The following is a 26948-nucleotide window of genomic DNA, read 5'->3' as shown; positions in this document are numbered from 1 at the left end:
GTCCTTTGATACGGTTGTGTCAGGCAGACGTCAGTATTATCCCCAGGAGGGATCCGAGGTGCAGCAAAGCAGAGCAACCTGTCCAAGGTCACACAGCTACAAGTAGCAAAACCAGGGCACGGAGTCAGTTCTGATTGGTGCTGGAGTGTGTCCTCATCAATGATGCGCTAAGGCTCAAAGAAGCCTGTCCAGGGTCTGGATTACCCTCATTTGATTAAATGCCGGATCCTAATAAACAATAAACTAAGCGTGGTTTTAGGAACAATCTGGCGAGAGGAGCCCCCTGAGAGCCACACCTACAGTGAACGGCGTCAGCCTCCAGGCACCCTTCCTTCACTGGGAAGTGGACAACTTTCCTACCTAGACGGTTCTGGAAGAGGAGGCCAGTATTTCACAAGCTCAAGGGGCATGCGTTAGTTTTCTGTGAAATTGGGACTTCTAAGCAATTCTACCGCTTTGGCAAAGATTGATGTGAGAAGAGATCTTCTCCCGTGTCATGTAGCCCAGCACCTTCGTATCAGTGGGATCAGGCAGAAAAACCCAAATAGGACCTGGCTATACCCTCAGCATTCAGATGTGGCCGAGAAACAGGCAGGAAGCCCAGACTACAATTGAGAAAGAATTTGAACGGGAAGACCCAAAGACATTTTCTTTGCCACACCAGGCACTTGCTCTGGCTCAGAATTCTGGGTCTCGTTGTGTCACGCGTCCCCAATACGTGACCTAGCCGAGTCTTAGGTAAAGCTGGGCATCTCCATTTCTGGCTGCAGCCCAGCGTTTAGCTGGCCAACTCCCCCCGCGGACGCAGGAAACCCCCTTCAAGTGACTCAGTTTCTAAACTATCGGGTCTCCGAGTCAGATTAACGTTTTTTTTAAAAAAAAAAAAAAAATCCGAAATGGCAGAGCAGATTTAAAGCTTTCCTCCAGAAACCCCTTCAGATTCCACCTCTGAACTTTAAAACAACAATTTTATTTAGAGAGCTGATTTATTCATAAGTAAATAGGATACAGTGTGGGTGAAGTCAAAGGAATCAGGAGGCAGTTATTGGATCCATAGCACAAAAGCCGCACTGTTGCCCGAGCGGAGGCTCTGCCGTCCCCGTACCTTTCAAAACTAATATGTAACCATATCTGTTTTAAAAGAGTGATTCATTTTCCTCCCATTGCCTGAGAAACTCTCTTCATCCCCACCACAGGAAACTTGAGTCTGATTTTAATGAGCTTCAATTGGAATGTGGCCTTTGAAAAGTAGTGCATTTGAAAAGATGGAACATTAAATTTTGTAATGATGTAAAACATCTTCAATTTTTGACAGGACAATGGTGCTTATTGTACTTTATGAGTCCACTGGCGATTCAAAGGTCACTTTGTATATGACTCCACAGACAGGGGCAGCACGGAATGAAAATTAGGTTACATGTGATCAGCTTTATTATTAATCAGACGAAAATGGATTTTTAACATTTTTCTAATGAGCAACAGAGAAGGAAGAAAATACCACGAATAAAACTACAGAAGAACAAGAAGGACCGAGGCTAAAAATGCTCCACGGCCATATCTAAAAACGCGCTTTAAATCTGAAATACTTAAATACTATCTCAAGGAATAAAATGCAGCCGCATATTTTGGTGTCATAAATACACGGAAAACCACTGAAATACCTACTCTAATTTACTATCTCTGTCCTTTGTTTATAACTAACTAATGAACTGATTTCTCCGCACAGTATATTACCACCGTCCCCAAGAACACCAGGCTGGGTGAGGCGGTGTCACTATTTCCATGATAAATCCTGTTTTTCAGGGCTTTATAACTCAGCTGTAAATATGTAATTCAGGCTAAAACTTGGCATACAAGGCCTCAGCCAGGAAGCAAATTTACGCTACAATCACCACTCCACCCCCATCTAATTTTTGAAGCCTTTCTATGTGTGATATTTTGGTATTAAAGAGACGGGGTATTGAAATGAAAAGGGGGAAAAAAAAACAATAAATAAAAGTTGAAGAGTTGGTGATTTTTTTTCATTTCTTATTTAAATCAAAGGGCTATTTTTCAAGATACTCTCTGCAAAGCATATCAAAGTATTTATGAAATAAACAGGCTTCACATCCCAAGCAAATAAAAACAGGCCACAGAAGCGTGTTTAAAGTGCAGCTCTGAGGGGCGTGTGATCAAGGAAACCGAGGCAGGGACGTGCAGGCTTGGGGTGCGCTTTCCTAAAGAACCACACCAGCCCGGACACGGCCAGGGCCTCTGCTCCGGCCGCTGACCTAGGAACATGGCGGAGTTATACAGAGCATTGCCTGGGACGAGAGACGGGTCCTACTGCCTTGCAGAGTGAGCAGCTTTGCAGGAAGTGAACCCCGCGGACCTGGCCATGCAGCCAGCCCGGGGCAGGTGTGCATTGGGCCACGGAGGGGAGCTGAGGGGAGGGTGTGTCTGGTGCAGTGCAGCGGGGCCCCACTGCTGGGGACAGAACCTAGCCACCTAGCCCAGGGGGTCAGGTATGAAAATGGCCGGTGTAGACATGGCCTTCCGAGACCAGAACAGAACCTCCCCATACCCACTGGGCAGCTGTCTATTGCCGGCAAGGGGAGGAAGAGAAGGCAAGCAGAGAGGATGGCTGAAAGACGCCGAAGTTAAATGGTGACATCGGGACTCCCATTCTTGCCTCCCACCCTGCCCAGCAGCCAGCACAGTGCAGACGGCACCTCCGTGTCGCTCACACCCTCCAGATGTAAAGCTGGGATCAGGACCACTACGTGTCTTGTGGCGCCCCCTGCAAAGTAAAAATGCAGGCCCCCGCTCCCAACATCGGTCAGAATTTCAGGACAGTGACTGAGGCGCATCACACGGCGCACAGGGCCCTTCTGAGCTCGGGGCTGCAGGACCGCGGTGGCTGGAGTCCTTAGCTCTACAGGTCCATGGCCTGTCCCTGTCCCCTCTTCCACGAGTCTCTTCTTTGGCGTCCCCCCAAGTGTACAGACAAACTCGCAGCCTCAGGGTGTCAGCCCTTGCTGTTCCCTGCCTGGCTTGTGCTCCCCAGATCCCCCCAGCTAACCCACTGGCCTCCTTCATGGCTTTGCTTGAACGTCACCTTTTAGGCATCCCGTGAAAAGTAGCAACGCCACCCCCGTACTCCCCAAATTCCTATATGCCTTATTTTTCTCCAGAGTCTCACCCCTCTGACTAACTAGTTATTTGATTTGTTGATTGCCCACCCCCCCCCCACCCCCTAGAACGTGAGCTCCCTGAAGGCAGGGCTGTCTCTCCTCTTGATGGCTGGCGATCCCAGCGCCTAGAGAGGGATCTGGCTCGCCAGTACCCTCAGGAAATATCTGCTAAAAGAATGAATGCAGGAAGATGTGGCTGCTTCCTTGAGATGATTTCGCTCTCTGTTAATACCTGACGCACACGGGGGCTGGCGGAACCACGTGGGGTCACAGCCAGCGCTGGGCTCTGGATGGGAGGACAGTGGCCTCCCTCCACGCAGGAGTCAGTGCACGATTCCAAGCTACATCAGGGAGGTCTTATCCTTTGAGAAGGGCCCTTGGAGGAGTTACAAGACCAGAAGGCAGAGAAAAGTGGGGTGAGGTTCACAGGCTAGGGACTGTGGCCATTTGGTTCACAGCTGTGTCCTAATGCCTAGGGAGTGACCAGTATATAGGAGACACTCAATAAATACTCGTTGAATGGAGCAATGAATAAATGCACGAGTCAGTAAATGAACGACTCCTGATTCTCTTTCCTGCAAACTCAGTAATCCCCTGCACAGATTGCAGCAGGGAGAGGCTGCGGCTGCACAACTGGAGGCAAGCCAGTGTAGACCCGTGCCCGTATAGACATGTCTTTCCAATGCTGAGCCCAGATGACAAACCACAGCCCACAGCCTTCCTGCTACCACTTTTGAACGGAGGGCTGCACTTGACTAAACTCAAGCCAGGTTCTGTCTTCATTTCCCACCTGTGAAATAAATCCAGCAGGATTCAGCAGAAGCCAATGAATCAAATTCATTGAATAAAAATATTTGTATTATCTTTGTATTTATGTATTACACTATATGTGTTTTAAAAATACACAGACATATACTTGATCCTGGTAAAGTGTCCACACTCAGTTTCGTTCAGAAACAACGGCCCGGCCTGTTACGAGTGCTCCCCAGCATAGCACCGAAGGGGCCTGTAGCCAAAAGACCTACTTCCGTGTGAGCACCCATGTAACAAGAGCTCTGCAGAACCCAGAAAGGCCTGGCAGTGACGCCTCTCTACCCTGAACCCTCTTGCTGTCGTTCCAGCCCGCTGACTTTAGGTTGACTTTTGGCAGCAGTGAAGGGGGCAGGTCTCAGCTGTTAGGACCAACCATCCACACTAGGGTTGCACTCCCCAAGCCAGCCTCCCCAAGGCAAGGTGTAGACGAACGGCGGAAGACAGGGGACTTGGGGGGTCATACTTCTGGGCCCTTCTCTGCAGAGGAACCCACCTGGGAGCTCTGTCCCCTTCCTCAAAGGGTCTTTTCCCCCACTCTTTGTTCACGCTTATCCTGGTCCTCTGGCCCAGCTGCAAATCCACCCTTTTATGTAGAGAATATCATAAATAATGCTAGGGGGAAAAGGCAGCTTTTTCACTTACCTTCTCACTTTGAGAGCAGACAGGGTGTCTTAAGGTTGCTATAGTTCCTAATTTCACCTTTTAATATTGGGAAACTGATAGCGTGGCAGCTAATACGAAAGGTGGGCTACCTCTTGTCTCCCATGGAGGCCAGAACGGCATGAGATGCAAATAATAGAGCAACCAGCTGGGAGAAGAACACTAAAAAAAATCATCCAGAAATAGCTATTCATTTGAAAGCAGTTTGCAAGAACAGGATCCTGAAAAGACAACAGACAGCCAGTCTTGGCAATGGTTCTCCCCGCACCTCTGGGTAGCAGCACCTGCCATCATGGCCCCTGTGTTGGAAGGTATTGAGGAGAAGCTGAACCCAGTGCCGGTCAAGGTCGGCATGGGCTGGAACTTCATAGCCGCAGGCTGGTCTGAGCAGCAATCATTAGTGGAGATGCATCTGCCTTTCTCCAAGGAAGCTTGACTCAGATTTCCAAGGGATGGGCTCATGTTTCCAGGTGAATTTGTTGGGTGTGGCCATTATGAGTCTGGACTAGCTCCAGCTTTCTATCCATGGGATACCCAAAAGGAAATTGGGCAGACTGTAGTCAAAAGAATGAACTTGGCCATGGACAGATTTGTTCTGTGGAAATGAGAGACTCCTCTCCTCTCTGAGGAGTTGTGGGATGGCTCTTTTATCTGTGGCGCCATGTTCCCAAGGTCATGTGACAAATTCTCTGAGTTTCCACTGCTTCCCTGCTCACGGTGCGTCCCTTAGACCCAGTGGTCCTGCAACATGGCTGGTCAGTCCCGGGAACAAGAAGGTGCTCTGGGGCACCAGTACTGGGGAAAATAAGGGGAAAAGCCCCAGTCCCAACTCTGTTGACCGGTCAGCGCCAGGGAGAAGCTTGAATGAAATCTCAGTGTCTGGAGATCCAAGACGCCCCTTGATGCTCTGTCCCTTCTCTGTCTCTGGGTCTTTGTCTTTGCTCTCCTCTCCTCAGGACATGTATTCCCTGATCTTTGCAAAATTGGCTCCTTCTTGTCACCCAGGACTCCCTCTAACGTCACCTCCTCAGAGAGGGTCTCTCTGACCTTCACGGTGTATGACACTGATCTTGCTAATTCTTCATCATCCTGGCGGTCACTTATCAGAAGCTAAACTTATATTTGTTCTTTATTGTCAGTGTTCTCTCATAGAATGTGCCCTACAAGGGCCATGATCTTGGCTGACTTGTTGGTGACCAGCTCTCCAATCTCTGGAACAATTCAGTGTGTGCTAAATAAATGAACCCGTGATGGCACACATTCCCTGTCCCAGAATCTTCTCCTTTTCAAGAAAGTTTGGGAAAACACTGAACAACACCGGTGGCGAGTGGAAGGTGAGGTCCGGGGCCAGAGGACATGGGAACCCCCAGAGTTTCTGGCCTTTCTGTCCTTTCCCCAGAGCCCACATCTGTTTCCCCTTTGGGCTTCTTCATGCTTTACAGCCTGCTCCTAAGTCAGGGGTCCGGCCCCTTCGCATGGCTGGGAGTTGTCTCTCTCAGGGCTGTGCACCCATGAACCTGCCTTCCCAAGGCAGGCTGCAGAGCTGGGTCCCCGGCAGAGCAGAGCAGCCTCAGGTAGTGGGAAGGAGATTTCTGTTTCCAGAGGAGGGTTGTTCTCAGCAATTTTGCAAGTGGTACCTGGTTCTAGCCAGAAATGACGAATGCATAGCCCATTTGAGCCCAGGCTGCATTCAAAGCCGCCTCCTCTTACCCATGCTTCTGAAGTGGCCAAGCCCACTGCAGGGGAAGTTTAAAAGGGGTAAAATGTGCCCCAACGTTGCAAGGACAAGCCACAGGAACATTTCTCCTGCTTGGGTCCAGATACCCAAGAAGGGGAGGCTGCCCAGGGCTGCCCCAGAAGGCAGAACGATGGCCAGTTACACGGACCTGCCTGGACGCTTGGAAATAGCACTGACCCTTGTCTCTCACTCAACAAGCAAGGGCAAATTCTTCCCCTAATTTGCATCTCAAAGATGACCTCTAAGATTACCCATAGCTCTGATAGTCTAGGAATCTTTAATTTCATTATGGAGGAACCAATTTAAGCCTCACCGAGCTCCAAAAATAAAGCAGTCTGCCTAAGGGGCACCCAAGATGCTGCGGGGTGACCTTTGCATCTGATGGGACAGGCCTGAGACTCTGAGAGGAAGCCGAATGCCAAGGCCACACTGGCCAAAGAGCACGGAGAAGCAGCAGGAGAAGGAAGGCGTGGAAGGACCAGGAGAAGCGTGGGGGCCGCACCATGCAGGTGGCCCAGACACAGCCCCCACGAGCGGCCCTGCGTCCTGTGCTGAACAGCGCGAGCGGTCGCTCACGACCCGCCCTGGCAAAGGTTGAGCCGGTCGAGCTCAAAGGCCTCGCGGTTTCCTTGGGTTCTTCTTTGGGAAGCTCCCGACTTCTAACCTCAACAAAGCCCGGAGCAGACCCACAAAGACATATCACCCGCAGCTTGTTGGTCGCTCCCGAGCCTCACACACGCACCCCCACTGGAGGCGAACTCCGCTTCGCTGGGCCCACGGCGGGAACCAGACTCCCGAGAGACCCAACCCCCCCCCGGCCCGCTCCTGCTTCCTCCCCGGGAGGGACGCTTTTCTTAGAAGAGCAGCCACAGGGCGTCTTCAAGAGGGAAATGTGCTACAGACGTGAAAAGGCAAGGACCGAAAACCCGGGAAGGCGACCGTAAAAAAGAGCCTGACTGCAAACAAGGCCGCGGGTGTCGACGTGCAGGCAGTTAGAGCTCCGCGGGCCCAGCGTGAGCCCCACTTGCCTTCTTTTGAGGAGCAGGGGGACAGCTGACCGCTTGTCCACGGGATGTGTTTTGATAACTCCAAGAAATGAGAGGGTGTTTTATGGGAGGGTAATTGGGCATAATTCCCTTCACAACTTGGAGTCAACAGGCAGCCTCTACAGCTGGCCCTTATTGGGTACCATCAGCAGCAAACGCTATTTTCATGGCCAATTTATTAAAGACTCCGTGTTTTTGAGGAGACGTCACAAACACAAAAAGGGGTATATTTATTGATATGTTTAAAATATAGGTTTTTAACTCGATTCCTTCACCCTTAAAAACAAAGTAAAGAGATAGACAGATACAATTATGTTCTGACTAGTTGCCGCCGGCCTGCCCAATGGGAACGTTTGTATATAGTTCTCAGTGGCGCTGAAATCTGCTTAGGAAAGCAACAAGTCCTTTGTTCTGTTGACAACGGTTATTACAATTAATTCATTTCGTGATTGGTACTTGCACTGAGTGACAAGGTGTTATTTTACCTCAGTAAAAGTTAAAGTGGTAATACCTACATGCACAACACCACTGCGGGCTTGCTATCACTCACCGGGGACAAGAAAAAGGCTGACTTCCGGCTGTCGGCTCAGCTGCCGCCCTCCCCGCAGCCCCCCTACCTTGCTAGTCTGAGTTGGGGGGGAGGGGAATGTGCTGGGTTACTCGACTGGAAGTTTCGATCTCCCAGCCCACCGGGTCTCTTGCAGAGATTCTCACAAAAGCGTGAGCGTGCGCACAGGTGAGGGGACCTGGCAGGGAGGGTGCTCTGGGAGCAAGCCAGATGCTGGCTAACCCTTGTCACTTGGCTTGTCACCATTTACCCAGCTTGGAATTACACTCGAAGGCCTGGTTCTCCTACCTGTGTCCCAGGACTTCTCAACCCTGGCACTAAGCTGACATCTTGGGCTGGATAATTCTTGGCCTGCCCTGTGCACCGTGGGATGTTGAACAGCACCTTTAGTCTCCACCCACTAGATGCCAGTGGCACCTCCCCAATGTCCCCAGATGTCCCCTGAGGAAGAAAATCAGGCCTGCTTGAGCCTGTAAGTTGGGGAGTAGATAGACGGCCCAAGAACCCTGCTCTGACTTATCCTGTGTTTAACCCAGAGGCAGGCCAGGTCACGGCCGCCCAAAGGAAAGGCACAGGAGGACAGTGGACCTTTTGTGCCATGAAAAGGGTGGAGGCAAAGGAGAGGAGCCAAGCAGACGAATTCGAGACCCAAGTAGGGATGTGGCCGCATGACCCATTTCAAAGGATGCTTTTCCCCGAGAGCCCAGACTTGCTTAGGCCAGGATGCTCGAGAAGGGTCAGTTTCCGATTATAAGCCAATTCTGGTTATCTGAGTGCTCTGGGCTTCTGGATAATCAGAACCTCTTCTCTGCTCATGCATCCCTAGTGATTAGTTATTTGACTCTCTGCTTAACTTTCCTATGGAGACACTACCACGTCACATGGAGGAAGGGGTGCCGGTCTGGGACAAGGTCATCCTGGTTCTGGCTGGGAGCGTCTCAGGGAGGCCATGGGAGCAGAGTAGAGGCCCTGAGGAGCAGAGCTGTTCACTCATCACCTCCTTCTTTAGGGCGGTCCAGATGGGTTTCTGTAGCAGAGACACATAACAAGGAAGTGCTAAATAAATCCTTGGCTGCTTAGCCCCGGTCCCCATGCATCGGGACTGAGGGCCTGTCATCTCAGCTGCCCCCGAGCACGGCTGGATATTGCCAGTGTCCCCAGGCAGCCCAATACGAGTGGGCTCACCTCTTTTCAGTATGACCGACTCGGTAGAACTCGGCTTCCTCGTACGGTCTGCGTTGGAAAGCCACTGACAGCGAGCCATGGAAATCCTCCCAATTTTTTTTTATTAGCAGTATTTATCACCTTCTCAAAATCAATTGCATATTTTAAATGAAAACAAATGACTACTTCTAGACTAATCAATACTTGCATCTTTGCTTTTCAAAAAGTAAAAATTTGATGTAATGAAATCCTTATCTTTGCTCCCCTCGATCCAATTTTAATATATAATTCAATATTTAGTAAATATAATCCTCTTTGGGCAGAACAACGTCATAAAAAATGCAAAAGATTTCACGGTATCTGAGACCTTGTGAGGTGGCAAGTGTTGCCTCTGTCGGCTCACCTCGGGGCTCTCCACGTTCTGGCCCCTCCATCGGTTATCAGGACCTGTTTATTCCTATTAAGCCAAAAGAAAAGGGTTTATATATTTAATGATTCTAAAACCCAAATGCTACCTACTATCTGCACAATTGCCATTTTATCTCTTTAAACTTCTCCAGCCTGACGTTTTTAAAAGGGCAAAAGCAGAAAACCCTTATATAATACCTAATTTGTACATCTGCGGTTCCCTCTGACTGGCACAGGCACCATATGTTTTTAATTATCATAATAGCCCTAAAGAACCTGTTCGGTGGGAAACACATATGATCCTTTTATTACTGGTTTGTAATTTAAACAGTTTTAACAGAAAAGGTCTGGCTATAGGGGAGTGACAGGCTCAAAGGCCTAAGATCCCAGTCACGGACCTCTGGAAGCTCAAGTTCAGATCCCACCCACCGAGGCGGGACCTCCTTCCCCCCCGCTTGACAGAGGTAATTGGTCACATGTGAGGCGGCTCTGTGGGACCTTAAAAGACATGATCTGTGATCTCCAGCGATGCCGGGGTTTGGGCAGAGCCTGACACAGTGAGAATAAGGTTGATAAATATTATTCTAGTCTGACCTCTGCTGCTTTCGCAGCTGGGGGCTGGGCCTGAGGCAGCACCGGAGGGAGGGCCCGCTGGTGCCCTGGGCCACCCACTCTCCGCTCTCCCCCACCTGGACCCCGGGGAACAATTGCAAGGTGAGGGGTCAGGTTTCCCTGAGGCCCACTCATTTGCGGGGGGAGTTTTTTCCTGAGGCTGAACGGGACTGAATAAATACAGTTCCAAGAATAACTGGTTCTCGGGCTGGGAGATGAAAGGAATCTTGGTATGGTCCAATGCTACACTGTCACTTAGCGAGAGGTGAGGACACCACGGGGATGGGAATAGGGGTGCTCGGACAGTTCTGGGCCAGCTGGGTCACCTGACCCCACCCCCTGGGCACCCTGTGCTTGCTTGTTCCCGGGGGTCAAGTCCAGGTTCTGGGATTGAATCTCTGCTTGCAATCACCCTCCTCCTCTCCTTGGCCCCAGAGCTGGAGTTGGCAGGAACGAGCTATTTTTGTGTATTTCTTGGTTGTGTTGTTCATTTTCAATGCATCTCAAACAAGGATGACAGGCAGGGGAAAGCACCGGCCACCCACAAGGAGAGGAAGCAGGAAGGTCATGCTCGGGGATGTCCACTACCTGGCCTTGACTGTCAGCCCCCTGACGTGCTCGCTGCGTCAGCCGGGATCAGCTACGCCGCCTCTCTGGGCCTCTACCTTCCCAGGTGTAAAATGGGTAGAAGAGTAAGTGTTTTTACCTCGTGGGAGTTTTAGGAGAGTTAAATGGAAGCATCTCATCTGTATTATCCTCTCTAAGGTACTTAGAGCGGGAGTGGGTCCTGGCACACAGTAAGCAGTTATTATTTTAAAACAACCTTGGCAGATGGAGGGATAGCTCAGAGGATCGGATCCTGCTGCTAACGTTAAGGGGGTCATCCCCTGGGCGTGGGGAGATTACAGGGGGAAAAGTCATCTTCCTAAACACTCGAGCCAACCCGCTGGGGCGTGAATGGGACGAAACCTTGGGTGGTGGCCGATTTCGGGGAAGCTTCTCTCAGGAGCCCGGGGGCTGAGTGCAGGGTTAGGAGCGACGGCCACCTGACTTTTCCTCTTCGCTGTCCAACTAGCTGGCCTGATTGCACTTGCTTGCCATTGAAAGCATCCTTCTCTTCTCTACCGCTGGTTGGTTTTCGCCTCCAAAGGTAGCGATTTTTTGTTTGGTCACGGCCTGATGTTGGAAATGCAATTTGTACAGGCAGTATGATGTAGCTGGTACTGGGTGGTGAGCCTGTGCTGGTCACCAGACACAAGCATCTCACTGCATCCCCCTCCCTGATGAAGTTACCCTCATGCCCCGGGCACAGCTGAGGTTCAGAGGGGGGTGGTCCCGACTGGAGGCGTTGGAAGGCTTCTCCACCGAGGAGAAAATGGCTAAGTCACCCAACAATCCTTTGGCCTCAGTTTCTTACTCAGAAGATGGGCTCTGATGACGCAGTGAACTAGGTTGGGCAGAGGTGGCTGGCGTGGCTGGTGACCCTAGAGTGCCGAAGAAGGATCAGCTGGCTTCAGGGGCTTTACGTGAAGGGGGCGGCACACGTGGGAGCCCAGGGCGAGGCTGGGAGCCCCCCTGAAACCGAGAGACCCCGCCCCATCTTTCCTCGTTTGGGACAAGTGGCTCCCCAGGCCAGTAGGGGAAACCAGCATTCATCTGGCCATCCGTGCCCTTGGAGGAGGAAGGATGGAGTCACAAGTCCAGACCTGGCCCCTTGAACAGGATCAAAAGCAAGCTCTCTCGTCAGTTAAAAAAGAAGAGGTAGAAGGGCTCCAAGCCCCTACCCCAGAGGGGCCGCTCTTTCCTTTTGGCAAGCAGAGGGCCAGATGGCCACCCTCATTTGCGATGTCAGTGGTGACCTCTCGACTCAACAAACAGCAAGTGCACCTTAATCAGAGCGCGCCCTTCCTGTCCACCAGACAAGGCGATTGCACGGGCCCGCCCCCCAAGGAAACAAGACCTTCTTAATCACAGGCTGCTTGGAGGGGCTACGGGGAGACCAGAGGCCCCGCCTGGCCCACGGCCGGCAGTGACCCACCTCCCCACCGCCGATGCCAGCCCAGCTCGTTTGCCCAGCCGAGCCAGGGCTGGGATGAAGGCGCCTCCGACTTTGCAGTCCCTGGAATAATAACTCACATTACTTCGATCCCATCTGCACCGAGTGAAGGCAGAGCAGGGGAAGGAGCATAAAACACAAAGTTCCCACAGACAACATCTGTCTTAGTGCAAACAATGGACCATTATCTTGTAAATAATTCTGATTAAGCTGCAGCATTTCCTCCTGAATCTGGTGGTTTGGAGCCCCGGAAGGAGGAGGTGCTGTTACTCCGGGCCTCTGCAGCCCCCTCGGCCGTCCCCCTCAGTGTTCCCTCTAGAACTGGGAGAACCGCTGGCCCAGCAGCCAGGCCCTTCCCATCAGCACAGTGCCACCTGCACGCCCGGGCGGCTTCCCGAGGGTTCCCCTCGGCCCGGACCCGCTCATTTCTGCTGGCTTCTCTTCCCCCCCCTTCCTCGAGGCTTTCCTCCGTCTGCCCTCTCCCCTCCGGGGGCTTTTCTATCATTTTCTTCTGCTCTGTTCGCACTTTCTCTCTTGACTTCTTTCCTTCACTTCTGTCCTCCAGGCCCAATTTCTGTTCTGGTTCTTCGAATCCTCTCCCATCATCGGGTCCTTCCGGCTCCCCATCCCTCTGTCCACCCTTCGTCACAGACCAGGCCCCTGGGGCTCCGCCATCCCTTCAGACTCTCTATCCCGCAGACCCCTGATATAGTGGGCATGGTGTCCAGTCTGGGGTCCCCAGGCCTGCAGGCCCCAAACCGCTCTCTGGCTCTCTCGGGCTGTCACGCCCTGGATGCCCTGGGCCCAAGGGCATCCCTCTTTCCCCCACTGGGAGGGTCCCACACGCCTGGCCCCAAATCCAAAGACCCTCTCCCTCTCGGGGGTTCCAGGATAGGGAGGCCCGCCTGCTTTGCATCCTCCTGCCTCGCTACCCACCTCCTCCGCCTCCAGCATTTCATGAACCCACCCAATGCTAGGGAAACCCAGGCACTCTGCCTATATGAATGAAATGCAAAGGCGTCTACCCCAAAGTCCTCAAGGAAATTCCCCTTGGGATTTAAAATTAATTGCCCTGAGTGTGATTTAGAGACGACACTTCAAGCCCAAAGTTTTCATGTAAAGCAAAAGCCACTGGTACCAGAATCCTGTTGACGGCGAAGGGATCCCATTCTAAATCTCCTAATTGTAAATCCTGTGTAGCCTTAGAACACAGGCAAGATGGCTCCATTGGAGCCCACGGGGGTGATTTCTGCACATCCCGGGAATGCGACCGCCGAACCTGAAGCGAACAGTTTCCGCTGTGGAGGTGTCCGCTCTGGGATGGGAAGAACGCTAGCCCGGCAACTTAGAACCCTGTCCAGTGATGTCTTCAGACGGGCAAGGATGAGGGACACCATACCTCGCACTTGCACTGCCCTACCCAGATGCTCTAGCCACTTGTGAAGGTCTTGGTGAGCTCTGAGTGTTCATGGAAGCCCTGCCTGGGTCCTGCATAGCGGCAGAAATCCTTAAATAATTGAAATGTGGGCGACTCGCCAACCTCTAAGTCACTCGTTCATATTCGCCTTACTCTCTAGAGGGTGCATAAGTGTGCCATTTCATGGCAGACAAAACTGAGGCAATCAGGTTATATGCAATCGAAAACAAGAGACCAAGGACTTGCGGGGTTCATACTTGGAGACAGCATACTGTCCCAAGTTGGGGGGGGGGCGGTGGATGGGTGCGGCTTGCTAGCCAACAGCAACTTTGAGTGGCCAAGAGAGCCCTGAGGATAGAAGGACGGAAAGGCCCCCCACGCAGAGGAGGATGTGCACTGTCCCTGTGCCCCAATGGTGCACGACAGAGTATGATTCATACCACACTCGGCACCTCCTCTCTCTGCCTCTAGGTGTCACCAGGTAGGAGTGCCGGCTGGGAGCTGGGGGTTCCCAAGAGGGACTACTGTCCGAAGAGGGACACACTGGATTATCAAATTGGTACCTGTAATGTGTTTGAGGAAAACTTAATCATGGAAAATACTACCTTCACAAGCTCCACTGTGAACACAAGAGGTTGAAAATTGAAAAGGAAAAAAAGTCAAATGATCAAGTGTTTCTTGCACTACCATGAACTCAAAAATCCAGTTGTACTGACTCCCCCTTTAGAAAAAAAAAAGGAAAGGGAAATTCCTCAGGGCTCTTATGATTTAATAAACATGTCTTCACGCTGAGGTGAGTAGTCACAGGCCCCACGCCCTCGAGCAGTAAATAGTCTCCGTCAATCTGAAGTCCCACGTGTTCATGCACTTGTGGGGACACCCGCTTGGCTCCCACACCCAGGGCCCTGCTGAAGTGAGTGTTCCTGAGGACTCTAGGGCTGACCAGGTCCTACAAGGTCTCCTGAAAAGTCTGGGCTAGAAAGGACCGTGAAAGTCAGAGTCTGAGACCCAGGAGGTTACTGAGGGGACGTCCAGGCACCCCTTCCTTTCACCAACGGAGAAATGGTGCCCAAACTGAAGGATGAGCCGTCGGAGCTCTTTGGAGCGCGACTGCTGGTAGGACGCTTGGTCTCCTGACCCCGAGGCCAGCCCTCCCACCTGGCTTCCTGTAAGTTTGTGTCTAAGCTGAGAGGCCAGGCACGCAGTAAAAACTTTCTGGCCAAGGGGTTCCCACTTGTGGCACGTGTCGTTGGTGTCCTACTTCTTCCTTTCCACTCGGCATGCCAGTGGCCTCTTGTCTCTCTCTGAACGTAAGAAGACTGCTTGGTCATTGTGTGGGCTGCAGTGACGCTCAACTAAATACCCAGCTTCTTCAACCCTCAGTGGGATAATTCCAAGATGAGCTCCACACAATGCCTTAGAGGGTCCCCAGAGGCACTGAGTGCAGACCCCAACAGTGGCAACTTTCTCATTAACACACCTGGGCAGCTTCCTCCCTGCCTTGTCGCCCTCGCTGCTCCCTTTCTCATGGCTCCTGGGGTCTCCGCCCACATACGCTACCTCCCCCTGGGTTCTTATCTTATGGTCTGCTTTTTGGGAGACCCCAACTAGGTCACCAATGGGATCTCGGGAGACCGAGAAGATTAGTGGACTCTCCTTGACAAGAAAGAGTCAAACATACCCCGGACCCCTAAGCACCCACCGAGGCCACTCCAGGAGCCCACAGAACATCTGCCTGCAGCCCTGCCCCAGGTGTGTGAACACCTGGGAGTGGCCTGTCCTGGGGATCCGCCCAGCCCTCCCTCCAGGACATACAAAACCCTTGAGTCAAAAGAGAAAAGCGACTTGTCCATCATATAAAAAGAGCAATAATTTAGGAAATTAATTGCAAATTTACTTTCCCTGCTTGGGCGCCTCTCTCCTTTTATGTGGATAATTGAGAGCATATTATATTAATTTGACAACAACAGAAGTTCAAAAAGAAAACGTAACCTCGCGAGCAGTGGGTTACGATTAGATGGGTGTGCCTGGACAACTCCACAAAAAGCACGAGAGAGAAAGTCGTCAGAAAGCCAGCCGGCGTCTGGGCGCACAAATGGGTGTTTTTGCTAATGAAATAGCTTTGCAGAGTTCCCCAACTTTAACCTTGAAAACGCACACTGTTTGCTCAACAGGCGGAATCTGCTCATGCAGAGACGACGCTGCCAGTGTGCGACTGCGTACTCAGGAAGGTAATTTAATCATCATGACATCTCTGAGAAAGTGACTATACGTGAGACATAGTCACCTCCCAAAGTTTAGAGTGTTTCCCCCACCACCAGAATATCTGTATTTCATCAAAGCAAACATACTTCCCCACGTGTGTAGATGAATTAGTGGATCTGAGGACTCTGTCTTACCATAAGGTGCAGACCACCATCCCCTTCCTCCGGCTATCTCGCCTCAAGGCACAATCACCTCCTCGAAACTTCAGTCTCACCTACCAAGGGGGGGGGGGGGGGTCCCGTTCACCTCAGATCAGTGGGCCGGCCCCGCTTGGGAAAGGTCAAGGGCAGGTCCAGGAGGTGATGCTTGTGGCTGCCCCAAGTAGAGTGCAAACAGGTGGGGCTTGTTTAGAACCCCATGTGGGGATGGCGGGGGGGGGGGGGGGGGGCGGGTGGTGACAGCAGGGAACAGAGCTAAGCAGCCCCCCACACAGAGCTGTGAAATGAAGTCAGCTCGTTCCAGAGACCCGAACCCACCCAGCTCGCTCACAGCAGACAGGATGTTCCCAAGAACGCTCAACGGGTGAGAAGGGAGTTCTTCCCCCTAGGCGGAAAGAGGGGGAGGTGAGTGGGAAGCAGGGGTGCCATGAAGGGAGAGGTGGGAGGAGGCTGGGACTCGGTTCATAAAAGGATGAGAATCCACAAAGGTCTCCTCTAAGCTTGAGAAGTCACCACTGGGGAGAGACTCAGGAAAGACCCCCTGCCTTAGACGCGGAAATGGGTAGAGACCCCATTAGGGGATGGGCCCAGGGAGGGAGACAAAACAGCAGATGCCCAGATAAGCAGCCCCAGGAGCCCTCCCACTGTCAGTGTGATGCTTTGTCCCTTTCAGTGGTACTCCCTCCATACCCAAGGCCCCCAGCCACTCACTGGACCCCTGAGTCCCTGCTGCTTGGCAAGGTCAGGGCTGTGGGGTAGGCAAGGGGTCCTGGAGCATGCAGAGTGGCTGTGAACGGTGAACAGTGCCTCGGGCAACGTGTTCAACCCTGAGCAGAGGCACTGAGGCCCAGCAGCCTTCCAGAGCCCTCCTTCTCCCTGCCTGTGCCCCCAGGCCTGACGCACTGGTCCAGAGGGGCCCAGGGGTGCCCCTTGCTGCACAAGGTGGGTGGTGGTGAGCCCCATCCTGGGAGCTGCCTATGTGGCTTCTTAACCCAAACAGGGCTTCAGGCCCCAAGGAGGGAACACAGCACCTCCTCACAGGTGCAACGTGCCCGCAGAGGTGATGCAGGCCCCATGGAGCCCTCAGGACTCGAGAACCCAGGAAAGGGCACAGTTCCCCAGACTCAGGGGGCACTAGAGATACAGACAAAAACCTTCCTGGAGTCCTTCTTTCTGTTCAGCTCAGGGTGGCCACGTGGGCCTGGGGCCTGGGGCCTGGGGCTGAGGTCACTTCCCTTTACCTTCACTGGGCATGGCGGGGCCCATCATGTTTTCTACCAGAACCCACAGTGCATGTTCTCAGTTCACCGTGAACAAAGAATCAGGAAGCGGTTGTGGGCAGAGAGCTAGTAAACCTTCTTCAAGATCTATGCTTTCCATGTGGGCTTTGTCATGTGTTCTCAGACGCAGAATCTCTCCCTTCTCTCCGCTTCTCTCAGATCAGAGACAATCTCCTACTATACATGGTCTTTGGGGTCGGGATCACATCAACAGTTTGCAGGAGACATACTGAAGAGAATGTTCTAAGCAGTCAAGGTGCTGTGACTGTCCCGTTGCTAAGGCCAGGGCTGTTCAGGGGACATTCCCAGGCTTCCATCCCCTGGCACACATGGGACGCTTGACTTATTTGGGAGTGTGGGGACATTGTCAAAATGATAATACCTCCCCCCCCCCACAACAGGACGAATTAAACGGGGAGCAGGCGTGTGCGGGGAGTCTAGACGTTTCCAAAACAGACCCAAGCAGGAAGGCTTGGAAACGCTGAAGTGGCAGGGCCCTGAAGCCCAGCTCATGGACAGAAAAAAATCTAAGCAACAAAAACAGGAAGCAAACTCCTTCCCTCCTGTGCACCACCCCCCACCCCCGCCCCACCACCATGATATGGAGTGGGGCACCAGGCAGGCAAAAGCCTGTGACAGCAAATACAGGCACAACCCAAAAATCTCCGCGGACAAAAATATTCCAACTCCAACAATTCCCAGCGCCTTTCCATTTAAAACTACACTTCATGGGGGGCGGGGGGGGGCCTGGGTGGCTCAGTCGCTTAAGCGATATGATCTCACGGTTCGGGGGTTCAAGCCCCTGCATCGGGCTCTGTGCTGACAGCTCGGAGCCTGGAGCCTGCTTCGGATTCTGTGTCTCCCTCTCCCTCTGTTCTTCCCCCGCTCATGCTCTGTCTTTCTCTGTCTCAAAAATAAATAAACGTTAAAAACAAATTTTTTTTTAAACTACACTTCACAGGATTCAAAGCACAGGTGGGGGTTCGCTGGAGGGAGGCTGGGTGTGAGCAGTCTCTTCCCCACCTGGGCTGGGGGACAGCAGCCTGCGTGCTGCGTGCCTCAGTGCCCCTGCGCGCCGGGCCTGTGAGCAGGCCTGGGGGGTCTCGGTGCCCAGAGTCACTTGTACAGAGACATCCGCACGTGTCACCCGGCGGTAACCCACCCACCACCACGTCACCTCACCCAACCTGCAGGTGCCTTTGCATTTGCCCGTTCGGGAGTGGTTACTAGTGGGGCCCGCCTAAAGGTGAGCCGGGGCCGGAGGGGGTGGGTGGGAAGCAACCAGTTGCCCAGCCAACATCCCAGTGGAGCAGCAAACTAGAATTCCCTGAATGCCCTGTGGACGCTTCCGACAAGGGAGGATGTCACCGGGTGGGAGTGCGGGGGGGAGGGGGGAGGGGGCGTGTTGTGGAATGAATTAACATAATGACTCAAAACTGCACTAATGTTTCACAGCTTTTTTTTTATTAGCAATACCAAGATAAGTTATTGAAGCATTTTTAGTATTGTTTTACATTCCATTCATAAATGACCTAACTTGTAAGTCAGCATACAGCACACTTAAAGATATAGTTTGACACTTATTCAGAAAGCTACAATTATTATAACTTACATGCCTTCATTACCAGGAACACCTTAATATAATCTTCTAATTACTTCAACAATACTCTAGTCCAAAGCACACGATAACCCAGCACAAGTTTTACACATTTTTTGCTTCAGTCACCATTTTTGAAGTTATGGATGCCAACGTGCCTGTACCCTGGGATTTTACTGTCGTCTGTTCCCGGTTAATAGGACAACCTGACACAATATTCAACTAGCAATAGCACTGCTTAAATACTATGGAGAAAGAGAATTACTGCACTTTTCTGGAGTCTTCTAAAGTGTTACAAAATACAGGACAATCAGACACAAGCAGGAATGCCAACGAGACCCTCAGGGCCCGCCCCTGGAAGCTCGGCGAGCTGGCGTAGCGGAACCCCCCCACCGCCCCGCCCCCGGCCCCCAGTCAGATTTTTCACAGGTGAAGGGACCTCCAATCCACCAGCGTTTGTCACTCAGGATTCATGACTCGGAGGGAATTTTCTCTCGTTCAAGTTACTAAGCCTTCGCGATCCATGACTAATAGTGGAACATATGGGGCAATATTTTTAACCTCCCTGATTCTCTGCTATATATACTGTGGTGGGGTTGATGTGTCGTGTGTATACACATACCTGTGCCAATAGTAATTATTTATTCAACACACATATGTGTATACATTCTTCTCTTGACTTTACACAATTAACAAGCTGCAGATAGCCACCGAGGAGCACGAACAGACAAGGGCAAGTCCAGCTAGACCGACTAGAACGGGGGGTGTCACTTACCTGCAAGAAAATGTGCAGATTCATTAAACAATCCAGAAACCACATAGGCTAGAGGCATTCAAAAGCAAGGACAGGGCCACGCTCCCTAATTGTTTAATGGAGGAATGACTATAAAGCAATATTTATAAAATTTGGTCCTTCCGTCTCTGGCTAAAGCAAGAATAGGCTACGTGATTAGAGCAGGTTGGCAATTAGGCGTAGAGGTGCTGTTGATCAGCGCTAAGTAATAGGAGATAATTACTACTTATTTGAAACCTGGGCTTTGCACACAACATCTGAATATAAAAAAGAAAAGAACCTGATTCCTTCAATAGCTAAGATGTGGCCTGTATCTACGTGGCCGTCAGTGCCAAGCATCACTCAGAGTCAGCAGCGGAAGGAGGGAGAAGCCAAGCTTAAGCTCAGGACACCTGCACTCAGCGCAAGACAGCCAGGGGGTCACGCTGTTGCCGTATCACACGGCAGTGGCCAGCGGGCGGGCTCGGAGAGTCTGCACGTCCCCAGGGATGTGGGTGTCTGGTCTGACAGCACTCTCTTCCCTCAGCTTTCTCTTCCTCCCTCCCAGTCTTAAATCATTACTGGGGAGAAAAAGATGTGTACGTGTGTGTCTGAGTCTGTGTGTGTATTATTGTTATTATTATTTTTGAACCAAGAGCTCGGTTGCTGTCTTCTCTCACCCTAGGCTGGGTCCTGGGCAGTAGGTATCGAGCAATCGAAAAAGAATACGCACACAGAAACCAAGGTGAAAGCTACCAGACTTTTCTCCTGCTTCGGAGGCACTGTTGATTCAGACAGTAGCTTTTGGAGCCAAAAATATGCAGCAAAAGGAAAGGAACATAAACAAGGCTAAATGTCACCAGTGTTTGCCGACTTACAGACACCATCCATTTGTTTGTTCTGAAATGACGAGTGGACCATTTGGCAAATACAATGGTATTCACACAACAGTTCTGTCATCCTGCAGCGCAAACGACATCACGTCAGTGGCATTCCCATTTAATCTACAAAGGGGGGGGGGGGGGAAGAGGAAGAGAATGCCCAGAGAGTTTGCAGAGGCTGCCATCCAAAGAGGCTGCCTTTTCGTCAAGACAGTGCACACAGTGAGGCTTTGGACGAGGGAAGAGGAGAGCCCATCCGTGGGTGCCGGTTTCTGCAGGAGATCCCAGGGGACAGCACCTCCCCTGTGTCCCGCCAGAATCTGAGGGACAGGTTCTGTGGCTGGTTTTGGGGCAGCCAGCAGGAGCAGAGCGGGCAGCATGGAGTACTGCTCTGCACTAACTTAAGAAGGATGTGCCCTTGGACTTCAGCACAAGCCAAATGGTCTTCCCTACTGGGTCTAACATCAGCCCCTGGACACACACTGTTCCTGGGAGCAGGCTGGGCTCTGGAAGCCAACGACCAATCCGTAAATGATAAAATCAGGCAGAGAAAGCAAGTGCAAAGTTGTGCTTTATCGACAGTCTCTGCAAGCCAATCCATTTTAGAATCAGCTCATAAAGAAGAGAAGAAGGAGGAATGATTGCTCATCTGGCTTTAAATAAAGCATGGCAGCTTCAGAGACAACAAGGCCCTACAGTGGAGACGCCCAGGATCTTCTAGGCTAACGGCCCTGCTTGGTGTTGGCTGAACATGGGCTCCTATACACTTGGCGGATTTTGATTTTGTGGTTCTCTTCCTGTGCCATTTGCCTAATTTAACCTCCTTCCTTTATAGGAAACTGCTGGCTGCTAGGCCACCCCTTCAATCTTAGAATCATCCATAAGACCAAAAACCCTGGGCCGTGCACCTGTTGCCTATGCTTGGGTGTCTTCACACACATGCATGTGCACGCACGCATACACACACATGGGGAGCTCTCACGGTGTTTCCACACACTCCAGCCAAGCCCCCTTGGAAATCTCTGACCACAGACTTTAGCCAAAGTTTGGTCAAACGCTGAGGAGGAGGGACCTACTCCCTATGCCAAGCACCTGCCGTCTCACAGGAAGGAAGATAATTGGGTAGAAATTGAAAGGGTGGGGCCACTGCAACAGGTATCACAAGGTCACCAGCAGAATCTCCTTGCTATCCTTGACCTGTCATGGAAGACGTGAGGAAGCAAAACGTATCTCTTAAACCTTGATGGGAAGTGAGATTTGTACTTGCTTCATGGCAAAGGGAGACTGCAGCCAAAAGTCATCTGGACGTTGGGACCACTCTGTCACGACAGCCCCACGTAGACATTCACTTCTACTATAAAACACCAACTCAATTGAGAACCATTTATCCAACCTCTTCTACATCCATCGTCTTGTTTCATCCTTCCATTTCTGCCCATCACTGAGGGAACTGAAGCTTCCATGGAGCAAGCTCCCTTCAGAGCCAAGCTCCTGTCCCTTCCTCCTCTGCCTACACTGGCCATGACCGGGGAGACTCTGGGACCTCCGTGAGGCACGGAGGAGTCTTCTCCTGCAAGTCTCTGTGCATAGGCAGAGATGTGACCTTCTGGGAACAGGTACGCCAGGCCATCAGGGTCTACAAAGCCTCTCTCTCAGGAAAGTCTCTGGTGTCTCTGGCTTTGTCTCGAGTGGCAGTAGGTGGAGCCCCGCAGGCACTAACCTGGGCCTTCCCTGCATCATCTCACTGGCCCTCGGGACACACAGCAGCACCTCCTTCCTTACGCTTAGTTGTTTAATGATCATTTGTGGCTCCTCCTCCTGCACTGCAGGGGAGGGTGGGGTGGGCGTGACAGAGACCACACTGCCTGCAATCCTAATGTATTTCCTCTCGGGCCCCTTAAGAAAGTAGTAGCCAACCCCTGCTTTAGACTGTGTAGCTGGTAAGTAGTGAATATTTTCAGACTGCCGACACTGGAAATCAGCGAGGTTTGTGGAGGACGGAAGTCCCATTTTAACAGCGTTCAGCTCAGATGTCCTAGTTTATTTCATCACACATCTTAGCATGGATGATGGGAAGAGGTTTCGATGGACCCCGCGTTCTTTTTTTTAAGGAGGGGTCCCGATTCTCTCACTACTGCGGGAGCCCAGGGAACCTTCGGTCTCAAGCATAATTTGGGTTAGGAAACCAGTTCCCCTACAACCTGAGAGTAACAAGTTAGGACTACTGGGGCCTGTGGCTAATGACCCTGCCTTCCCAATAGCTTCTCCTGGGGCCTGGTGGGTGCCTCTGTCCAGAGGCCACTGTGCAAGGCCTCATGCCCATGACAGACACGCTGGTGGAGTCTCCTCGTTCAGCCTCGCTTCCCTGCGTGGTGGTAACTCCAGAGCTTTGGGGGACAAAGTGTGTCATCCTTCTCGCTGCCTTTCCCTTTAATGCTGCCCATCAGCCTTGCCTCTGGGCTCACCAAAAGACACCGAGCAAACCCTGCTTGCCGGACTCAACACACGATGACCTCCAGCCATCTGTCTCAGGTTTGAAAGGCAAAGAGTAAGGGTGATCTGTGGGTTGCTTTCCAAATCCACAAACTGGGGTTAAATGTGCTCTGTAACCCTGCCATGCAGCCAGCCCTGCAGGTGCTGTGCAGACCAGCCTTTGTGCCGTCTGGGGCACACAGAAGCCCATGCCGTCCATGCTGTCTGACCTTCGCGCTGCTGGCTGACTCAACAGTTCATCCAAGTGTTTCAGCCTGGACAAGGGGATTGCCCAACCTTGTCCTATCAGTGGATGTGAGCACGGCTCCGGCCTGCCCTTGCTCCCTAATTAAATACTCATGTGGCTCCTGTCCCATTGCAGGACCAAGGTCAAATCCATTCCAGCAAACTCCAGGGCACATCCAGGTTCTCTAATGACCCTGAATGACCCTGTACGCCATGTTTCTTCAGCAGAATAAAGAAATGTGGGCTATGCCTGGAGTCTGAAAGACACCTCAAGAAATGGAAGCTTTAATTGGAGTGGGATTTCACCCAACGAAATCAGGTCCATAGTGGGATCTGACCTACTCTAGAGCCAACAGTTCATATCCTCCAGCTTAATCCAAGATGGCTCCCTCTCGGGATCTTCTGTAATACGGCTTTGACAGGCAAATGCTCTATTCTCTATGGAAGGACCTTTAGAAAGTTCAGGCACAAGCTCTCAACCATGGCACGTGCTACAGGAGTCTTCTACCCAATGGGCTGGGTTGGCCCCCCTCCTCATCTCTCTCTTCTGAACCCGAGACAGAAGTGCACTGGCCAGGCACGGGCAGTGCCCACTGGCCAGGAACCTAGGTCCGTGAAGCCACGCAATGGAAGACCAGAGTTTGAGCAGTTAGGAAGCAGGCATGCAGAGATAGGGAAGCACCTAGAAGTACAGCCTACAGCATGAGAGTCGCCCACAGACTTTAGGGTTAGATGCCACCTCCTCCAACTCGCCAGCATGTGTCAGAATTGCTGCTGAGCTCCGTGGGGAGTCTGTGTGATCTGAACAAGATTTTGACTGATGCTTCTTCAAACACTTTCACATCCCATGAGAATAGACACAGACGGACATTAGCTCCTCCTACAAGCCTGTTTCTGGGGGCATCGAAGTGGGGAATTGGGTTTACTAACTAGACAACCGTCAGACCCCAAACTCTCCTGAGATGAGGAATACCGGAATAATTCTTTGGTTTGGCAAAGCCCCGCTTCTTGAGGAAACCAGATATCAAGCTGGTGGTTCCATTTGGAAATCCATATCCACTTTGAGTGGAGCAGAGAAGAGGGAAGAAACGTCAGGAATATTTGATTTCCTGATGCCAATATCATTTCCACTCTTGCAAAGTCAAGCCAATAAGGGTTGGAAGTTTTCAACCATCATTTGTGCTCCTTGCAATGCTAGAGAGATGGTGAGCTGCACCGTGGGAGAGATGCCCCCGAATGCCCATTCTGTAACCAGCGAGGCTCCAGTTTTCCTCCCAGATACCAACTGGTAGAAAGGGTGAATATGCCTACCTTGGCCCCCCATCCCCAACCCCCTGGGCTCTGGGACACATAGCAGCCAGTAAGAAAATAAATCAAGATAAGAAGATTTTGATTATGGAGGGCCAGAGATAGGAGCGGGGAGTGAAGACAGGGCAGGGGCAGGCCCCACCTGGAGGAAAAGGGACAGTGCCTCCGGCCCACCCCAAGCAAACACAAGGCCCAGGGGAGGGCCTTCCCGGCTGCTTCCAAGCTCGAGCGAGAGGACACAGAAGAAATGAGGCCCAAGGAAATGCAGAACCTGTGCTCTCTAAAAATAGGCAGTTTGTGGCCAGAGTTCATTCTGGCATCTTACCATGAGTGGAGGGCAGAGCTAAGACCCGGACCCCGACCTGGAGAGGCAACCAGGATGCCTGTTGTTTTTTTTTGCCTGGCTGGCCCGAGGGTCTCCGTTCCCCTTTTGAGAGAGGAGCCACAGCTTAGACCCCAGGATCTGTGGCGCAAGGGCTGAAAGTGAACTAAGCAAAGTGTTTTGCACATACCCTGGAGCTGTCAGGGGAGTGGTGTGGGCTGCTGTTTGGGAGGAGGTGAGAAGTGCTCCGTTTAGAGGACAAGGGCTCACGAGACACCAGGCCCACTGACGCTGCCTCCCCTCCACCCTCACTGTGCAGGACACCAGTGGGCGAGCTCCTCCAAGGCAGGCAGCCTTCCTTCAGCATTGATAGGAAGACGGGAAAATTAATAGGGGTAATACGAGCTCATTTCAAGAAGAATGAGCTTATGAACATGCCAGGTTTTGATCTTTTCTGATGCAGGGATTCCTGGCAGGAACTATGGTCCTACATAGGTATTTGAAAGAGCTGAAAATAGACTTAAAGAAAAAAATACCAAACAACAATAAAGGAAGAAAAGTCACAAACTTAAAACAACAATGAAAAAAGAGAAAAGAAGACTTAAACATCGCTCCCCCAGAAAAAAAGAGAAAAAAAATTGGACTGACATAAAACCCCTTTCTCCTTCTTTTAAATATTGTTTTTAACAGCTTCACACGCAATGAATTATATGTGGATAAAAATAGATCGGGGGGTACTGGTTAATGGGGCCTTGTGAATCATTCAGCGCCAGGAACCGTCAATATTGTTTTGAACTGTCAGAAATCCATTTAGTGATTTTTGACAATTCAAAAAAAATATTTCTGACTGCTTGATCCAGTTCTCAGTGAATTAGGGAAGGAGAGGGTAAAAGAAATATATCAATTTAAATTGTGCACCCAGTCCAGCTTCCTGAATTGTGCTGTGTGCTCAAAGCAACACCAGAATTTGGAGGTTGAGAAATAACCCCTTCCATTATCCATCTTTTCTTCCTTCCTCCCTCCCTTCCTTCCTTCCTTCCTTCCTTCCTTCCTTCCTCCCTTTTCTTCCTTCTCTCCTTTCCTTTTTTCAACAGGTGCAGTAGAGTCACAGAAATCCATTCATAGATTAAACGTGGAAAGGTACCACAATCATTTGTCTCTGGCAAGGCTACATGGGACTAGATACAATACACTGAGCTCCTATTCAGAGAGAGGCTTTCAGCGAGGAATATCTGGGTGCCAAGAGAATGTCTTTGATCCTCCCTGCCCACCCTGACATTCATTTGATCCAATTCTAGGCTCCAAATTTATTATTACGTCTTTAAGACCTGGAATTACTTTGGGGTAACCATATTCTTTCAGGAGGTAAAGAAGTGCCAATTTGCTAACAAGATCAGGCAGGCATAAGTCCAAGATACACAGGATCACAACACTGCTAACCAGGGATTTCACAACGTACATTGCTTGTTAGAACATCAGACAGACAGGTGAAGATACAAAGGGACAGAAGGCAATAATGGAAGGCCCAGGTCACAAGTCACTGCCGTTCGGAATGTCTAAAGAGCAGTCACAAACACCCCAAAACAATCGCCCTGGGTGGAGAGAGGATCACTTTATTTCTACATTGTGGTTAGTGTGATACGATTTTTAGTAGCCTCTAAGTCAATGTAAAGAAAAGTTTAAGAAAGCAGGTCTGGCTTAGCAAAGCAGTGAGGAAGGAGCTGTCTTCAGCCATCTTATGCAGAAGTTGAAAATACTGAAGGGTTTGCAAGTTACCATGTCTTGTTGTCTGTGTTTCCGTTCTTAAAAATATGTTCCCCCTCAAGTTACAGATTAAAAACAGGAGCAGTTCGCACGGGGAGACCCCACCCCCACCTCTCTCCATGCCTTCTGGACGGGCATCTCCGATCACTGGGGTGCAAACCGGGACACAAAAGCGTGAGTTCTAAACCTTCGAAATGAAACGGACTCTCGTGATTGTCTACACTGCAT

General features: G+C 51.2%; 1 protein-coding gene across 3 annotated transcripts in view; it reads right to left on the bottom strand.

The window, feature by feature from the left end:
• The window catches only part of ZNF536 (zinc finger protein 536), a 435554-nt gene that overhangs the window by 118721 nt on the left and 289885 nt on the right, over positions 1-26948 (bottom strand). Inside the window, exon 7 of one of the 3 annotated variants that reach the window (XM_047836664.1) lies at positions 19385-19730. The exons of the other annotated variants lie outside the window; for them this stretch is intronic. Coding sequence (XP_047692620.1) covers positions 19723-19730 — 8 coding nt within the window. The 3' untranslated portion in view covers positions 19385-19722. Of the gene's footprint in view, positions 1-19384; positions 19731-26948 lie in introns of those variants that run through there. 3 annotated transcript variants of the gene reach the window in all.

Source organism: Prionailurus viverrinus, chromosome E2, assembly GCF_022837055.1.
Source record: "Prionailurus viverrinus isolate Anna chromosome E2, UM_Priviv_1.0, whole genome shotgun sequence".
In the NCBI taxonomy this organism is placed as follows: domain Eukaryota; kingdom Metazoa; phylum Chordata; class Mammalia; order Carnivora; family Felidae; genus Prionailurus; species Prionailurus viverrinus.
The sequence above is the reverse complement of the archived record's forward strand: the minus strand, read 5'-3'. Positions and strand labels throughout refer to the sequence as shown.